This window comes from Pelodiscus sinensis, chromosome 3 (assembly GCF_049634645.1).
Source record: "Pelodiscus sinensis isolate JC-2024 chromosome 3, ASM4963464v1, whole genome shotgun sequence".
Lineage (NCBI taxonomy): Eukaryota > Metazoa > Chordata > Testudines > Trionychidae > Pelodiscus > Pelodiscus sinensis.
In genome coordinates, this window is record NC_134713.1 from 38599507 (window position 1) to 38616449 (window position 16943).

Here is a 16943-nt window from a genome sequence, read left to right on the forward strand (position 1 = left end):
AAACTGTGCTTTTTTGAAAGAGAGCATCCAGACTGCTTGGGTGCTCTCTTTCAAAAAAGCGGATTGCTTTTTCGAAGGTACTGGTTGTAGCCTAGAAGCTCTTTTTCGAAAGACACTTTTTGAAAGTATCTTTCAAAAAAGCCTCTTTCGAAAGAAGGTTGCAGTCTAGAGGTAGCCTAAGTGACTTTCAAGACCAGCTTCCTCCCCATGCCCACATTACATCATCAGCACTCACTGAAGGAATACCATCAATTCAAGGTTGAGATTCCCGGACATTTAGAATTTACGTTTCTCCTGGTCTGAAATATCCCGAATCCGGTCTTACAAGCTTTTAGATTAGTCAGAGAATAATGTATGGAGGTGTGTGGGAAGTGAGTATTTTTGTTCCTTTTTTGGGGTATTTTTATTCCCTTCACCTCACCATACTCTCTGCTATTTGGTAACAGTGAAATCTTTGGATTTCTAATTATGAAGACTGAATATTATCTATTTAGTAAAAATGTGCATATTTTTTGGAAGAAGAGCCTTTTAGTATTCTGCAAGAAATGAAAATAAGAAAACACAAAGTGAAAAAATAAAAGGACAAATCCATTGGGGAAAGATATTTTGATTATGTGGAATAGATGTTCTCTGGGATCCTCATTTCCTCCTTTACCTGTTCTACATGCCCAATTTCCTCCAATGTGGGTCGGGGCAAAATGAAGCCTGCAGGCCGGATCCAGCCTGCGAAGGCAGCAGAGAGCCCCAGGCAGGCTCCCCTGTTTGCTCTGCATGCTGTGCAGAAATGCAGTGGCCTTTCTGTTTCACAACTGGAGAGGAGGGGGGAAGTTTCAGGAGCCACCCCACCTCCAGCACAATCCCATTGGCTGGTTTCTATACAGAAACCAGCCAATGGGAGCTGCTTGTTAGAATAACAGGCAGCCAAGAATAATCACATCCCCTCTCCTTGGCTCAGTTATTCATTAAAGCACATGACAAGGCAAGCAGGTAGGCAGGCTGGCTGTGAAATGTTTTAAGCTCCGCAAACCTTAGCTCTGCAGGTAGACTGGTTTGGCTGCTGGGTGGTAAGTCTCCTGGCCACAGCTTCCCTCTGATACCCCAATCCCTCTCTGCCCTAATCCTCTGCCCCCAACACTCAACATACCCAAATCCTCTGTACCCCTCTTGCACCCATACCCCCTGTCCCCAGATCTGGCACACCAATCTCCTGCCCCAAATCACAATCCCCTCCTACCCTAGGTCACATCTCAAACCCCTGCACTCCAGTCCCCGACCCAAAGTCACAACCACTTCCTTGACCCAAACTCCCTCCCAAACTCCAGTCTCCCTCCTGCACCCAACCTCCTCCATTGATATCATGGAAGAGTGCAGCTCTCGACCACTTTACAAATTCTTGGAGTGGCCCCCCGTCAAAAATTATTGCCTATCCCTGTCCTATGCACATCCCTTAATGCCCCAACTGTGGCAATGTTTTCGAGCTGAGGAGGAGTGATTCAAATATTACGAAGAGATAGATCGGACCTGAGGTTTATTATGGCATGGCACTGACAATTAATTTTCTAAAAATGTCAGCAACAGGCTCTGTTCATCATATTTTGGTATTAATGTTACTGAGTATTAATGTGTACTTAATGAGAAGTGACTATAATATTTAGCACTTCTGTCATGCTTTTCACCTTCAGGGAGCTCTACAAACATGAGAAACAAAAAGTACAAATATCATTATTATGTGAATATAACATCTTAGCGCCCAGTCCAGCAATATGATCTTCATGAGAGGGTCCCTATACATAGACGGAGCACTACTGACTTAAATAAGACTATGTGAAGTCACACGCAACCTTCCATTGACATCTCTCTGCTGGATAGGGCCCTTACGTAACAAAAACCAAATATTAAAATCCAATTAACTTTTTCCAATGTATTTGAGTGTTGAACTCTTCCTATTTTGCTTAATGCTACGATATTAAGTGTGCTGACCAACCATTATATCCAAATAAAAAGGAATTGAGCCTATCCTAAAAAAATGTAAAATTAAATAAAATAGCTATATCAATATTCGAGTCTGCAAACCCTGAATCTCAGATTGGGCCCTAAAATATCCCAGGGGGTTGCTTCCACAAATAAATCTCCTCATTAATCTTACTGAATAGGATATGTTGCTGCTATTTTAGAGAAAACAAGTCACAGAGGGTAAAAAAATTGAATCCTTTATCCTGCTGCATGTCTCCTGCCAAAGTCTGAAATCAAACTTGTGAGGACATTTAGAACCATTGTGTAATGTGCTGACAAAGAGCTATTTTCACGTGGCTTGGCAAAGACCACCATGAATTAGTATCTGTGTTAGGGACAAGTGTGTAGTCACAGGTGGGTCTGGGTGGGCCATAGTCCACTCACTTATATCTACACCTGCCTACCCCAAGTCCTAGCTCTGCTACCACCCAGACATGGGGGCTCGTCCCTCTCCACCCAATGCTCCAGTGGACTTGGAGAATGGTGTTAGAGGCTAGCTGTGTTCTGCTTGCCCAACATTCCTGCCAGGGAACAGAGTTGGGGACTTGGAAGACTCCAATCATGCTAGTTGTCTTGCAAGCCCCTGTACCCCGACCCTCCTGGGGGTAAAAGATGGCTGGAGTGGGGCAAGCCCTTGTGCTCCAAACACACTCTCTGCCAGGAGTTAGTGGGTGGCCAGAGTTAAGCAAGCCCTGGGTCCCCAAACATGCTCCCCACCAGGAGCAGCAGGTGGTCAGAGTGAGGCAAGACCCATCCCAAACTCTGCTCCCAGCTAGAATCAGTAGGCTGGATGGGCAGAGCAAGGCAAGCCCTGACCCTGCTCACTGTTGGGAGCACCATGTGGAAAGGTACAAGCCCCCATGTTCTGATCCCACTCAGAGCACCAAGAGTGGGAGGTATAGCAGTAAAAGCCCCCTAACTCTGATCCTGGGAGCAATGGGCAGGGTAGCAAGGCAAGTCCCCAATTCTCCTCCCAAGCAGGAGCATCAGGCAGGGCAAGCCCTATTTGCCGGGTTGGGATCCTAGCCAATGTAGCTATCCCTCCTTTCCCCATGGCCAGCTGAATAGTGGGGAGAGGTGGCCGCATCATTGCCCGACCACCTGAAGTCAGGGTCCACCCACCTGACACATCTTTTCTACACCACTGGTTAAGGTTGCACATTATCACAACAACGTCATCCATAGGGCAGTTTGGGGCAGCCATCCCAGATCCTGCAATTTTTGGGGTCCCTGTGGTGGCTGCTTCAACCATTCTATGACCAGGTCCCAGGATGGTCCAGGGATTTACCTGGGGGAGGAGTCTAGAACAAGGCAGCAGTAGAGGACGCTGCTTCCTCCCCACAGTGGAAGGATCTGGCAGCCGGGCAGACTGCTCCCCTTCAGCCTTCTGCCCTTCCCAGCCCACTACCCTTGGCTTCTATGCAGTGGCAAATTTAATGTTAAGAATCATTAAGAAAGTAATCATAATAAGACAGTAAACATCATATTTGCCATACATAGGTCTATGGTACATCTGCATGTTGAACACTACGTGCAGATGTGGTTGTCTCATGACAAAAAAGTTATGTTGGAATTTGAAATGGTTCAGAAAATGGCAGCAAAAATTATTAGGGGTATGAAATAGCTATCATCTGAGGAGACATTAATAAGACTGATACTTTTTAATTTGGAAAAGAGACAAGTAAGGGGGCATATGATAGAGGTCTATAAAATCATGACTGTTGTGGAGAATATAAAGAAAAGTTATTTAATTGTTTCAATATACACGAACCAGGGATCATGAAATGAAATTAATAGTCAGCAGGTTTTAAAATTAACTAAAACAAGTATTTCTTCACACAACACACAGTCAACTTGTGGAACTTCCTGTCAGATGATGTTGTGAAGGCCAGGACATTAAAAGGGTTCAAAAAAGAGCTAGATAAATTCATGGAGGAAAAGTACATCAGTGGCTGCAGGGCCACAGGAAATGGAACACTTGATGATTTCCTGTTCTGTTCATTCCCTCTAGGGCACCTGGCATTGGTCACTGTTGGAAGACAGGATTCTGGGCTACACGGACTTCTGAACTGACCCCATATAACTTTTCTTATATTCTTATCAGTGGACAATTGTAGGCAGCCATACTGCTTCTGGGTTTTTTTGCTTGTTTGTTTGTTGCACTGATGCTTTACGATAAGCTGTTATGAAGCAAGTGGACTAAGGATAATTTACAGAAAGCTATCTGTCCCAGTTCTTCACCATATGACATTGAAAGAGGCAGGCAAGGAAGGAGAGAGAGAACACCAAAGGGGATGACTATAGGGATGAAGAAAATGAAGGTTAGTATTGTGGCTTTCTAAATCTTTGTAGCTGCTATTGGCTCTTCTAGCAATTCCGTTGAGTGATGCAGGAGACAAACAGTCTTATAGTACCCCCTACACCACTAGAAGGTGATGGAGAAAAGTCCTGAAAAGGGAAAGAGTTACTTATTCTAATGGTAAAAATATTTAAAAAGTAGCAAGCACACAAAATGTGCCAGACGTGCAGAGCTGAAAGTAGAGCTCAGGTCAACTTGTTTCTGCTCAAACTCTATCTCTTTGCCACAATCTGTAAATCCAAGTCATTTATTGAACATGTACTACTATACTAATTATATTAAATTGGTGATTGAAAGCAAATAGTTTCCACTTCCCATATGCAGTAATATATGAATTCTTCAATAGGATTCCTAAGCTTCTTGTTCTGGATACTTTTCTTTCTGTAAGTACAGTATCACAAATTGTGATTTACTGTGATAGCAGGTTAGAAACCCTGATACTTTAAAAATGCATGAAAAGTATTTGTTTGCTTTTTCTTTTCATTAAATATGCACAATTAATTTACTGTTCATGAAAGTTAGGGACTAGTAGTGCTGACATGTGTTAGCTCTAATACTGAGAGGTGTTGTGCAAGTTTCTAATGAGAGATCTGACAATATACCTCAATCATACTTCAACAACCTTGCCATTACAGGCTTAGTCTTCTGTTGAGCAGAGGATGTCAGTTAAGATGTCACTCTGTCTGAAATGATGTAGTGGGCTCAATTTTCATCTGCCCCAAATTTACACATGGTGCAGCTGAGCAGAGGAAGGGTGGAAACTGTAAGATACTTTTCTGTTCCCCAATACTGGTCTGGTGGACAGCCACAGTGTAGTTGCAGCAGTCACAGAGAGGTCACTAAGACAGCAAAGTATCAGGTGGGTGGCTATGTGCTCCAATCTTCCCCTCATTTTCCAACCCATGTCATGCTGTTCCCTCCCCTTCCCATTTGCTAAGAGAGGGCAGTGAAGGAGAGAATCAGATGGGATAGGGACAATAATGCAGACTCTGTTTAGGGGAAATCCAGGCTGTTTCTTTAGAGTTTTTTTCTAGCTACTTTTGAAAAAGCAGCAAGAGACATGGCTGAAGACTGAGCCTAATGCCTTTTTTTGAATCTATTTTCATAGATATTATGAGGCTTAATCACAAAGTTTGTAAGAGTCTTAAAGAATTATATGAATGCTAATGACTATTACAAGTATGAACTAGAACTAAGAGGAAATCAACCCATTTCATGTAGACAGTATCAATCATTTAAATTCAAAGATGGGAGGCTAGTGACCTAACCCACTATGATACATAGGCTCCAAATTCATCAGTATTAGTTACATCGCATTTAAAATCTATGTGGCTGCAAATTAATCTTATAGAAAGCTATTTAGAGAAGTACTGAGGAAGAGAGGAGGCCCCAAAACTATATGCAGAGCTCAAATTCATGATACAATTCAAAAGTTTTAAAAGTTTTAAAATGTTCATTAAAACTGAGTAAGTGAAATGTGGCTTAATTTTTTGTTATGTATTAGTTTACTGTGCAGTGTTTGAGTGAATAATTTTATAACTACTGACATGCAAAATCATATTTCATCTTATAAAAATGATTATTAGTAGTTACTTACAATGATTATAAACAATATGAAAGTCTGTATTAATGGTATTACAGTACTGTACTTGGTGAATATTGCTGGAGACATGGCCTGAGAGTGAAATTAAACTGTATTTTAGGTTGACAGTAAAACACCACAGGCCATGTGGCAGCTGATTAATGCATACCTTAGATGTGCAGTGAGGTGCAGCCAAGAGCCAAAAGAAAAGTTTAAGGTTGTTTATTAATTTTCATGAATGCACAGTCAACTGTACACTATTGTGATTACTATATAAATTGGTGAAATTAACTCATTTATGATCACAACTGATACTCCTGTTATAGCAATCTTAGAAGCAAGGCCACGATGCCCATGTTTCTGGATAGGCCTTAGCTCAATTATTAGATAAAAAAATCTGTCTATAGAGAAAGAGACCACTTAAACAAATCAAGTCTAACATACCCAGTAGGTCAGTGAAAATGCTTGAATATGAAGACGTGTACAGTAATAAATGTATCTTGAAAATTTTCTCCAAGTTGTCTATATTTTCAGTCTGGTAGACACATATAATCAAATGTAGGTAAATTCAGTTCAAAATCCATACAACTACTATGGTATGGAGGCTTATCTAAATTCTAATATGTAATTTTTTAGGCTTGTCACAGAATTTACAATGTGAAAGACAGATGAATTTTGACTGAATCTAGCTTTAATGGCTGAATTCTAACCTCATTATAAGGCTCTCCATTAGAACACTCTAATATAAAACTATTATTCTTTGCTTCATGTTTATATTAAACTACATTATCCTTCTGCTTTAACAATGCCTTTGTACAACACTCCAAAAGCTCGTGTTGTATGAAAACCCACTATCTAAAAATTATATTATTATGGAAAGAATTTCGGAGAGTAGGCTTTACATTCCAGTTATTCTTATAAAAATCCAGGACATTTGACTTGCTTTGTGATGAGTAATGGAATAATTAAGTTAACTGTTAGAAATAGTTTTACTACCCATAACATACTAGTAGGGTACAAATAAATTTAATTTATTTAGATCTAAAACTGTTCTGGTATACAAACCTGGAGTTTTAGTTATTGTTTCATTAACTTCTCTCACTCCTTTACCTACAAGTAAAAAGACAAATTATCATTTTTATGAACATATTTATTTTTGTATAGAATGCTAAAACATAATGTTTGATTGAAGCAATTATCCCTCCTATATTTGCAGCAGAAAGAACTAAAACCTAGAACAAATTACAGATCAACCCCATACATCCCCACACATTCATTGGGGAGGGAAAACCAAAACAAACAAAACAAACCTTGGAAACCAGCATTTTTATGATGGTAAATTAGTTGACTACACAGATAAGTATTTAATATATTCAGTCCTAAAATTTATTGTTTTATACCAGCCCCAGTGCTATAAGAGAGAGCCTTATAGTGAGGATGAATTATATCTAGGTAAGTGTAATAATGTAGTACATTGAAATTAAATGACTATCATATAATACTAGGGTTATGGCACAAACCAGAAAAATTATAGTAATCTAGGTCAATGACAACATATCACAAAACCACAGTAAGAGTAAGTTGATGTAGTTCCACTGAAATCAATGTCAATTTACACCATGTGAGGGTTCCAGCCCCATACTGTTACGTACTTTAAAAATACAAAAGTCGAGCCGATAGATCAAGTTTTCTTCTGTGCACTCTTTTTCTTCAGAGGCATTCAGAGTGAAATTCAACCCTGTGCAAAGAGCTCTCAAGAGTCCTATGAACTTATTGTGTCCTTATGTCTTACTTTGAAGGTCCGAATAACAAATAACAAGCCTTGTTTGAACTCTCCTCAAGGATGAATTATATCCTAACAGGTATATGTCAGCTCATAGTAATTGGCTGCTGTTAGCTTGTATGCACAGATGAACATTGCTAGAGAGCTAGCTTTTTAATATTTTATATACTGGACTCAAAAATCAACAAAGGAAAAAAGTCTTAAGCTTTATTTGAAAGGCTGAATCTCTCTCAAATAACTTCATTAGGTCTAATGATATGTAGCTCCCTTAAAAGGTGACTTTGCAGGTAACTGGTAATGAAATTTAAAAAGCTTTGTGTCTAGGTCACAGTTCTTGGTAACAGAGTTTAAAAGAAGAGTACACCCAAGCCTACTACAAAACCAAGAAGTTGTATTTTCACTGCACACATTTTTAACTCTTTTCTAAAGTTTCAATTTGCATCTAACAAAATGTTACAGCCAGGAAGTCTATAGTACATGGTCTATTTCTTTTAATTTTAAATGATGTAAAGACAGATTTTACAAACCACATTCATTTAAACATAAAGACTAAATTTTTCTTTCAGAAAAAAGATTCCAGGGGAATTATATCAGATTTACACTTGTGTAATTTAGAGCAGAATTTGGCCCAATGGCTTATTTTCATTTTTTTTTTTTTTTAGTTTTATTGCTTTTTTTATTATTATAAAAGGAAACACATCCACCATGGATAAAAAAAATTGCCCTTAATTCACCTGACATACCTGCATGATTTCAAAAGTCAGTTTGCCATGAAAGAAATTATAAAAAATTAACCTGCCTACAAATATTGTATATTAAGCACTAAAGAACATCAAGACTTGATACAAACTGAGGATAAAAAAATGCACAGTTAAAAGTGATAGCTTGTCTTGACCATGTTATGGTCTTTTAATGTAACTCTTTTATCATCTATAGATGTACTATTTTTTCAGTGAAATATATTGGTTTGCTCAGTTTGTCTCATAATCTGAATACTGTTATGACAATTTGCTTTACTATAATATTAATTGGTTCAAATTCAAACCTGGAATACATTGTAAATTAAAAAAAATTATACTAAGAAAAAAAGGTGTCTAAATTAGGTGGTGTGTGATATAACACTTGATCAGCAACTTACTTTTACAAATAGGTGGCTTTCCTGTCCATTTCATATCTGGCTTACACGTCCGGTGCTCTGATCCACCAGCAAGAAAAAATCCTGGCTGACAGGTATACACCAAAGTGTAACCTAAAGTAGGAAGATCTATCGCTTTCACATCTACATGCGCTGGTGTCTCTGGTTGTCTACAAGCATGAGCTGAAAGAGTGGTTTTATGATTAGAAAAAGCTGCAGCAAACAATTTAACACAGTATCTCTTTACAGATTTTAGGTAAACTTTTTATAATTTAAAAGTTGCAAGTAATTTTTATATTTTAAAACAGAAGCAACATTGAGATTTTGTGATTTATTGCTGTGTTCTTGTAAGTTGTAAATAATTAGTCCTGCTAATATCGCTTATTTCTACACTGAAAATCGATTATTAAGATGAGGGAGAAAAGAGTTAAAAGGAAGAAAAGTCAGGACATACATCATTTAAAATTTTTCAGTGATCAGAATTCACTTATTGTACTGTCATAGCTTCAGACACCACCTAAATTCAGTGTCTGAAACAACCTTGAAAATTACAATGATTACTGTGCTATATACATTAATTATAAAAATCAAATGAAATAAAGGTTCCATAGAAAGGTTTTATACTGCATAGGCTGCATCTAGACTGGCAAGTTTTTCCGCAAAAAAAACCTTGCCAGCTGTCTACACTGGCTGCTTGAATTTGTGCAAGAACACTGATGATCTAATGTAATATTGTCAGTGTTCTTGCGCAAATACTATGCTGCTCCTGTTCGGGAAAAAGCCCTCTTGCACAAATGTATTTGCGCAAGAGGGCCAGTGTAGACAGCTAAAAACTGTTTTGCGCAAAAAGGCCCCAATGGAGAAAATGGCGATCGGGGCTTTCTTGCACAAAACCGCGTCTAGATTGGCACGGACACTTTTCTTCAAAAAGTGCTTTTGCGCAAAAGCGTCCATGCCAATCTAGATGCTCTTTTATGCAAATGCTTTTAACGGAAAAACTTTTCCATTAAAAGCATTTGCGGAAAACCGTGCCAGTGTAGATGTAGCCCATAGAGTGTAACAGACATTGTTGCAGTAGATGTCTCTATCTTTCTGCTCCATTTGTCCATTTATAACATCTCAAAATCAATCTGAAATAGGATTAGAATCTGAGGTGATTCTAAAGTAGTGGGTAGGTAGAGGTCTTTCACGGGGCACATCAAATCATTTAGTCTATGTCTAGACTACAAGCCTCTTTCAAAAAAAAGCATCTAGAATACAGCCAGTACTTTCAAAAAAGCAAACCACTTTTTCGAAAGAGAGCACCCAAGCAGTCTGGCTGCTCTCTATCGAAAAAGCACAGTTTGCATTACATAGCGCCATTTTTCAAAAGAGCACTTTCGAAAAAAGGCATTCTTCCCCATGAAATGAGGTTTTCCACAGTTGAAAAAACTTCTGCGTTCTTTCAAATTACTTTCAAAAGAATGCAGCAGCAGTCTAGACGCAGGGGAAGTTTTTTTCGAAAAAAGGCCACTTTTTTCTAAAAAAACCCTGTAGTCTAGACACACCCTTAGATATGTGTCTAGTTTTACAACAGGCTACATAAAAAGCACTAGTGAAATCAGTGCAAACTAATATTTCATACAATAAATTGTTTTCATTTCAGTGTACAATACAGGCAGTCCCAGAGTTACGCGGATCCGACTTATGGCGTGCTCCGCGGCTTTGCTCTGCTTTGCTCCCCGTCTCCTTGGTCTGTTGGTCTCCAGCAGACCAGGGAGATGAGGAACAAAACCACGGAACACGCCGGCAGCGGGACAGCCGCAACGCGTCTGGGCTGTCCGCTGCCTGCGTGCTCCGCGGCTTTGCTCCCCATCTCCCTGGTCTGCTGGAGACCAACAGAGCAGGGAGATGGGGAGCAAAGCAGAGCAAAGCCGCGGAGCACGGGGGCAGCGGGACAGCTCAGATGCACCACGGCTGTCCTGCTGCCAGCATGCTCTGCGGCTTTGCTCCCCGTCTCCCTGATCTGCTGGAGACCAGCAGACCAGGGAAACGGGGAGCAGAGCCGCGGAGCACGCTGGCAGCAGGACAGCCGTGGTGCATCTGAGCTGTCCCGCTGCCCCCGTGCTCCATGGCTTTGCTCCGGATGCCTGTGGTACAGCAGGTGGGGGTGCTGCCGGTTGGTCCCGTAGTGCCGCTCTGGGCGCTTCTGGACCAACACAGCAGCACCCCAACTGCTCTGCCCCAGGCATCCGGATTCAGCCACTGCTGGTCAGTTTCAGCAGCGGCTGAATCAGGACACCTGGGGCAGAGCAGCTTGGGTGCTGCTGGGCTGGTTCAGTAGCGCCGAGGAGCAGCGCTACTGGAGCAACCCAGCAGCACCCAAGCTGCTCTGCCCCAGGTGTCCCCAAGTCAGCCGCTGCTGAAACTGACCAGCGCCGACTACAGGAAGCCCGAGGCAGAGTTGCTCTGCGCCGGGCTTCCTGGAATCAGCCGCTGATCAGTTTCAGCAGCAACTGACTTGGGAACGCCTGGGGTTCTTAAGTTGAATCTGTATGTAAGTCGGAACTGGCGTCCAGATTCAGCCTGTTGAAACTGATCAGAGGCTGATTCCAGGAAGCCTGGGGCAGAGCAACTCTGCCTCAGGCTTCCTGTAGTCAGCCGCTGGTCAGTTTCAGCAGCGGCTGAATCTGGACGCCAGGTCTGACTTACATACAGATTCAACTTAGAACAAACCTACAGTCCCTATCTTGTATGTAACCCAGGGACTGCCTGTATATACAGTAGTGTAAGTACAGTATCTATATTTCAAATTATTTATTTTATATTATATGATAAAAATGGGAAAGTAAACAATTTTTCACTTATAGTATGCTGTGACATTTTTGGTTTATGAGGTCTAATTTTGTAAGAAACTAGTTTTTAAAGGAAGTGAATTTTGGAGTTATACAAGATAAGTCCGAAGCAAAACACAAAAATATTACATTAACTTTAATAGAATTATGACGTATTTGCTCTAATGTCACTGAGAGATTAATTTAGCCCAATGGAGTCAATACAGTAACAGTCAGCACATGATAAACATACGATTTGTTAACAGTCATCATCCAATGGTACCTGAGAAAGAGAAATTCACTGCTACATTTAGATAAGTAAACTACTGCAGTAAACTAAGTAGCATCTGCTGGCAAACACTGTCTTTCAAACAGTGGAAAGTATACTCCATATTATCTTCTACAAGAGATGAAAAACTGCATTGATTGTCAAAAACTACATTACAAATACAATTTAAAGAAAAAAACTGTACTTACGAATGCATTCAGACTGTATACCACTCCAAGTTAAATTTGCAAGACAAGAACGAGTAGTAGAGCCTTGTATATGATAACCCTTTCTACATCTGAAAAAGACTGTGCTTCCAACCTACAGTTTCAAAATTAGAATATAAGAGAAAATAGGAAAGCATCATTTGCAATCAGCTGACAGCATAGTGATATGCTGCTAGGGAGATTAAAAAAATCTCTTCAGTATCTCATCAGTTTGCAGTTTACAGAATTATAATTTTTCCTTATGTAACCAAAGTTTCATCCATGATGATAAAAATTAATTTATTTGTCAATGAGAATTTGTCAGTGGTAGCTGAAAAAACTGACCAGACAGGACACCAAAACAGATGACACTGTGCATTTTCAACTTTCTAATCTACTGATGTGTGACAGAAGTAATTATACTGTGTGACAAATGACTAATTAACTTGTAACTATAAACCTGTTTAAAATATTTTTCTGACTATGTGAATTAGTAAGTCACTTGTTTACATGGGAAACAAGAAATTACGAGTCCCACAATGTGCAACCATAAAAGATCTGTAGCAGTTGCACCATAAGTCACATTTGTTCTGAAAATTATGAGCATAATTGTTCATGCCAAACTGGAAGATCTACCCAGAATTGCCTGGGCCCTTCACTCAATTAATTTTTGTTTTTTGGAAAATAAAATGAAAACGTTATTTACATCATTGCTCTTGGGTGAGACTGGAGATGTGGGGTTCGGTATGCAGGCTGTCCCACCGAGAGTCCTCTCTCACTGCAGCAGCTTGGGGGCCAGTGAGAAGCACCTTTTCATGGGCACTGGAGTTCCAGCAACCACAACCAGGGGGGGCGGGGTGCATTTCTCCTGGCTGGGACAGGTTCAGGTTTGTCTGCCCCCAGTGTTCCCCGGCTATAGTATGCAAATGCAGCAAAGTATGCACTTTCATCTAGCTCCCTGACACAGGGGAACAGTCAGCAATGTCCCTGTACAAATCAGGGTGGGGGAGCTTCAGCCCTCCCCTCCACCCGCCCTTTGACTGAGGTATGGGGGTGAGTGCATCCTCAGTCAGCCTCTTTCATCTGCCTGGTGATTGTCTCTTTTTCTGTATGGTTTTCTGAGAAGCAATCCCATTCCGGGTTCATCCCATTTTGCTAACACAACCAAACTCATGTATTGCTTTAACATGAAAAGAAGAAGCTGTAAACTGAATTGGTGGTACTAATTCTTATCTTTTAGGAGGAGTTCTTGAACAAACCAACTGATAGAAGACAGACAAGCACTCTCAAGTATATAGTAGATATGTGACTATGTACTACATAAGTTCTGCTAGACATGCTTAAAAAATGGAGTGATGACTGACTGGATTGAAAATTGTACTGTGCTTAAGTGGGATGAGAAAACAGATAGGGATGCAATTGCTATTCAAATAGGAAAACACCAGTGTGCAAGTGAAGAAGGTATTTCTAGGCATAGTGGTCATAAAAGTGAGAAAAAATATTTTATTTAAAATCCATGTTTTAGAAAAGAAAATGGGATAGGAATTTTGTAGATTCATATGTTGTAAGGCCAGAAGAGGCTATTTTTTAGTCTCTGATTTGTGTCCATTAATTCTTTCCCACGGAGACTGTCCAATTTGTCCAGTATATATTGCAGCGAGGCATTGCTGACATTTGATGGCATAGATTAAATTACTTGATGTGTGGTTAAATGAGCCTCTGGTGAGCCCTATTTATTTTGGTCCTGGACATCCAACATTCTGGTCATCTGAAGAAGTGGACTGTGTCCATGAAAGCTCATGATACCATCTACATGTTTTGTTAGTCCTTATAGTGCTACCAGACTATTTGTTGTTTTTTTAAAGTTTATTCTGTACAGACTAACTTGGCTACCTTCTTAAGTTACTATTTTTACCATCTGTTTTCTCCTTCATACCAGAGATGATAAGACTTCTTTGAATTAAATTCTGTTTTAACTACTGCATGTCTTTTAGGTTAAAAAACATTCCTTTTTTGTTTTTAAATTGACCTTCTCTGCCATGCTAAACAGATTAAGCTCTTGAATCCACCACTATACAGTAGATTTTCCAATGCTTTAATCATTTTTGTGGTACTTCTTTGAGTCCTCCTCAGTTTATCAACATGTTCTTTGAATTATGGACACCAGAATTGTGGTTCCCAGTAGCAATTACATCATTGCAAATACATAGCTAAAAAACCACTCTGTTCCTACTTGAGATTTCCCTATTAATACAACCTTTCATTAGCCCTTTTTGCCACAGCATCACACTGAGAGCTCATGTGTAGCTGATTACCTACCAAGAACCCCCCAGCCTTTTTCAGAGTCACTGCTTCTCAGGATAGTCCACATAGTTTGTCCTTATATGTACACTTGTACATTTTGGTTATATTTAAAAAAAACCCATTGTTTCTTGCAGGTGACCAGTGAGTGTTTTTGGAGTGGAAATGATAGAATGTGACTGCAGAGAAAAGACTAGAACAGATGGATTTGATGATAGTACTCATAAAAGTGGCCATGAGGAGAGGAAGTAGGTCAGAACAACTGAAGATGCAGAACTGTCCATTGAGGAAGTGCTTTTGCTGAGAGAGGTGATGATTTATTGATAAATTTGATGAAGAAGAAAGAAAAGGGATGTAGATTAAAATAATATGGATAAGTGAAAATCAATATTAATATATAGCATGCATATGCATATTTTATATAATAATAAAATAATACAGTGACAAAGTGTAGCACCTTTCATCTTAAGATCTCAATTGCCATTACAAAGGGATAAATTATTATCAATGTAAGCTTATATACTGGGAACCAAGCAAGAGAAGCTAAGCCAACTTTTTCAAATGTGGGTGTCTAATATTAAATCTGTGTTTAGCTATCTAAAGGCAGGTGTCCTGACAATCCCATGAGCATGGCATCTTCAATCTAATTCCACCTGAAATGGCTTTGAAAATGAGGACACTTTTGTTCAGTGTCTAATTATTAGCATGGATTTTCTTGCCTTATTGGTTGCTTCATGTCTGAAAATGTCCATCACAAAGACATGCAGATAATGTGTGGTAGAGTCTAGAAAAGAATGCAGCACTTCTGACTCTAAAGTGTTCTTGCTTTTTGTAAAAGTATTGCCAATTATGATACTAGTGAATACCAGAATTAGTTTCACCATAAATTGGAATTTCACAACAGAAAGTATCAATCTAGAAGGGATTTATATAGGGAAAATGGCATGTCTATGCTCAACCCAATAATAGTTATGTATCTTTTTCAATCTTCAGAAGGAACAATGTAACATACTCTTCATATTGCTCAGCTGAAAAGAGGTTGAAGGTGTGTATGCATTTGTATAGCAAGGCAATGAAGTACAGCTGACTAAAAATGAGCCAAGGTATGTCAGAGGTGATGCTAGCAGACTCAAACACTTAAAAGAATGACCTTTTTCTAGGACATTTTTCTCTAATGAGGCTATCTACCCATATGTTATTAAAAAATTGATTCCCAGCAGTGGTATCCTATCGGATATGTTACTAAAACTGGATATCCAAATATTCACAGAAGCAAAATGTGTCTACTTCCATCAGTAGCATCCAAAAATTACATTCTATCCTACAAGGTTGGACCTCCCTGGTCCGGCACCCTCGGGACCTAATTGGTCCCAGATCAGGGATTTTGCTGGACCAGGGAAGTTTATATCTGGCCTCCTGCAACAGGCCCCCCAGCACTAGACTGGCTGCAGGCCCTGCTCCCCTGCCATTCCCTAGCCCTCCCCCCACCTTACCTGCCACACTGGGCAACCCAGCTTGCAGCACATAGGACTGCCACCCCACCACGCAGTCAAGCTGGGGTATGCTGGGCAGCCTAGCTGAGTAGCCTTGCCCCTCCAGACTGGTCTGCTGCAGTGCACTGGACTCCCAATCCCACCTGGCAGCCCCGCTGGGGCATACCTGGCTTCTCAGCTGTGATGAGCTAGACTCCCGGCCCCTCCTTGCCAGGGTGTAGGGTTCCTAAGCATCAGCCCTATACCAAGATTCTGTGGTCCTGTCAGACCATAGATATTGCCAGACCAGAGAGTCCCAGTTTACAGAGGTTCAACTGGTAGTACTGATCAGAACAGTTTAATATGAGGGGAAACATTAAATAACCTGATAGGAATATAGCTAGAACAGTACACATATAAAATTATTGCCCACCCAATGGTCTATCAATTTTTACAAAACCCCTCACTTATTACAATGGGGAATTCTACTAAAAATTTTATGACATGATATATTTGAAAGACTGTGGGTTACTTCCTAAAAACTGTAACTGACGATGAAACCTAAATTTTTAGTAAATAGAAATCTGATAAATATTATTTTAAATATCTAAAGCAAAAATAATTAAATATGTTAATGGTAAATGTATTCCAAATTTAATAAATTAGTAAAAAAAGGCTACTTACCTCATAACCTCTAGAACTGTTTTGTATTCCATAAGATGGAGTTCCAGGATCTGTGCAAGTATTATGTGCTGGATCTACATTTTAAAATGGAAAGCACAGGAGATGCTATTTCAGTGTAAGTTGTCAAAGATAAATTAAAACCATGCAAAATTACAATAAAATTTGTTTCTTTCAATAAGTCACTATTGTTTACAAGTAATTAATGAAAATAGTTTTGGCATACAGAGATTTCAATATTGTGATTTTTTTCATAAACCTGACCCTTTTGACCCACTGCATATTGTATAAGCCAAAAGCATTTATGCGTAATGCAGATGTAACATTCAG

At 39.7% G+C, this 16943-nt stretch overlaps 1 protein-coding gene across 2 annotated transcripts in view; it reads right to left on the minus strand.

Moving 5' to 3' along the window:
* CSMD1 (CUB and Sushi multiple domains 1) overlaps window positions 1-16943 on the minus strand; it is a 1865804-nt gene that overhangs the window by 16424 nt on the left and 1832437 nt on the right. The window contains exons 62-65 of one of the 2 annotated variants that reach the window (XM_006137767.4): window positions 16617-16690; window positions 12163-12274; window positions 8876-9055; window positions 7020-7064 (exon numbers count right to left, since the gene is read on the minus strand). In XM_006137767.4, the coding sequence (XP_006137829.2) occupies window positions 7020-7064; window positions 8876-9055; window positions 12163-12274; window positions 16617-16690 (411 nt within the window). The remainder of the gene's footprint in view (window positions 1-7019; window positions 7065-8875; window positions 9056-12162; window positions 12275-16616; window positions 16691-16943) is intronic. The other variant, XM_075923597.1, reaches the window with a different exon arrangement.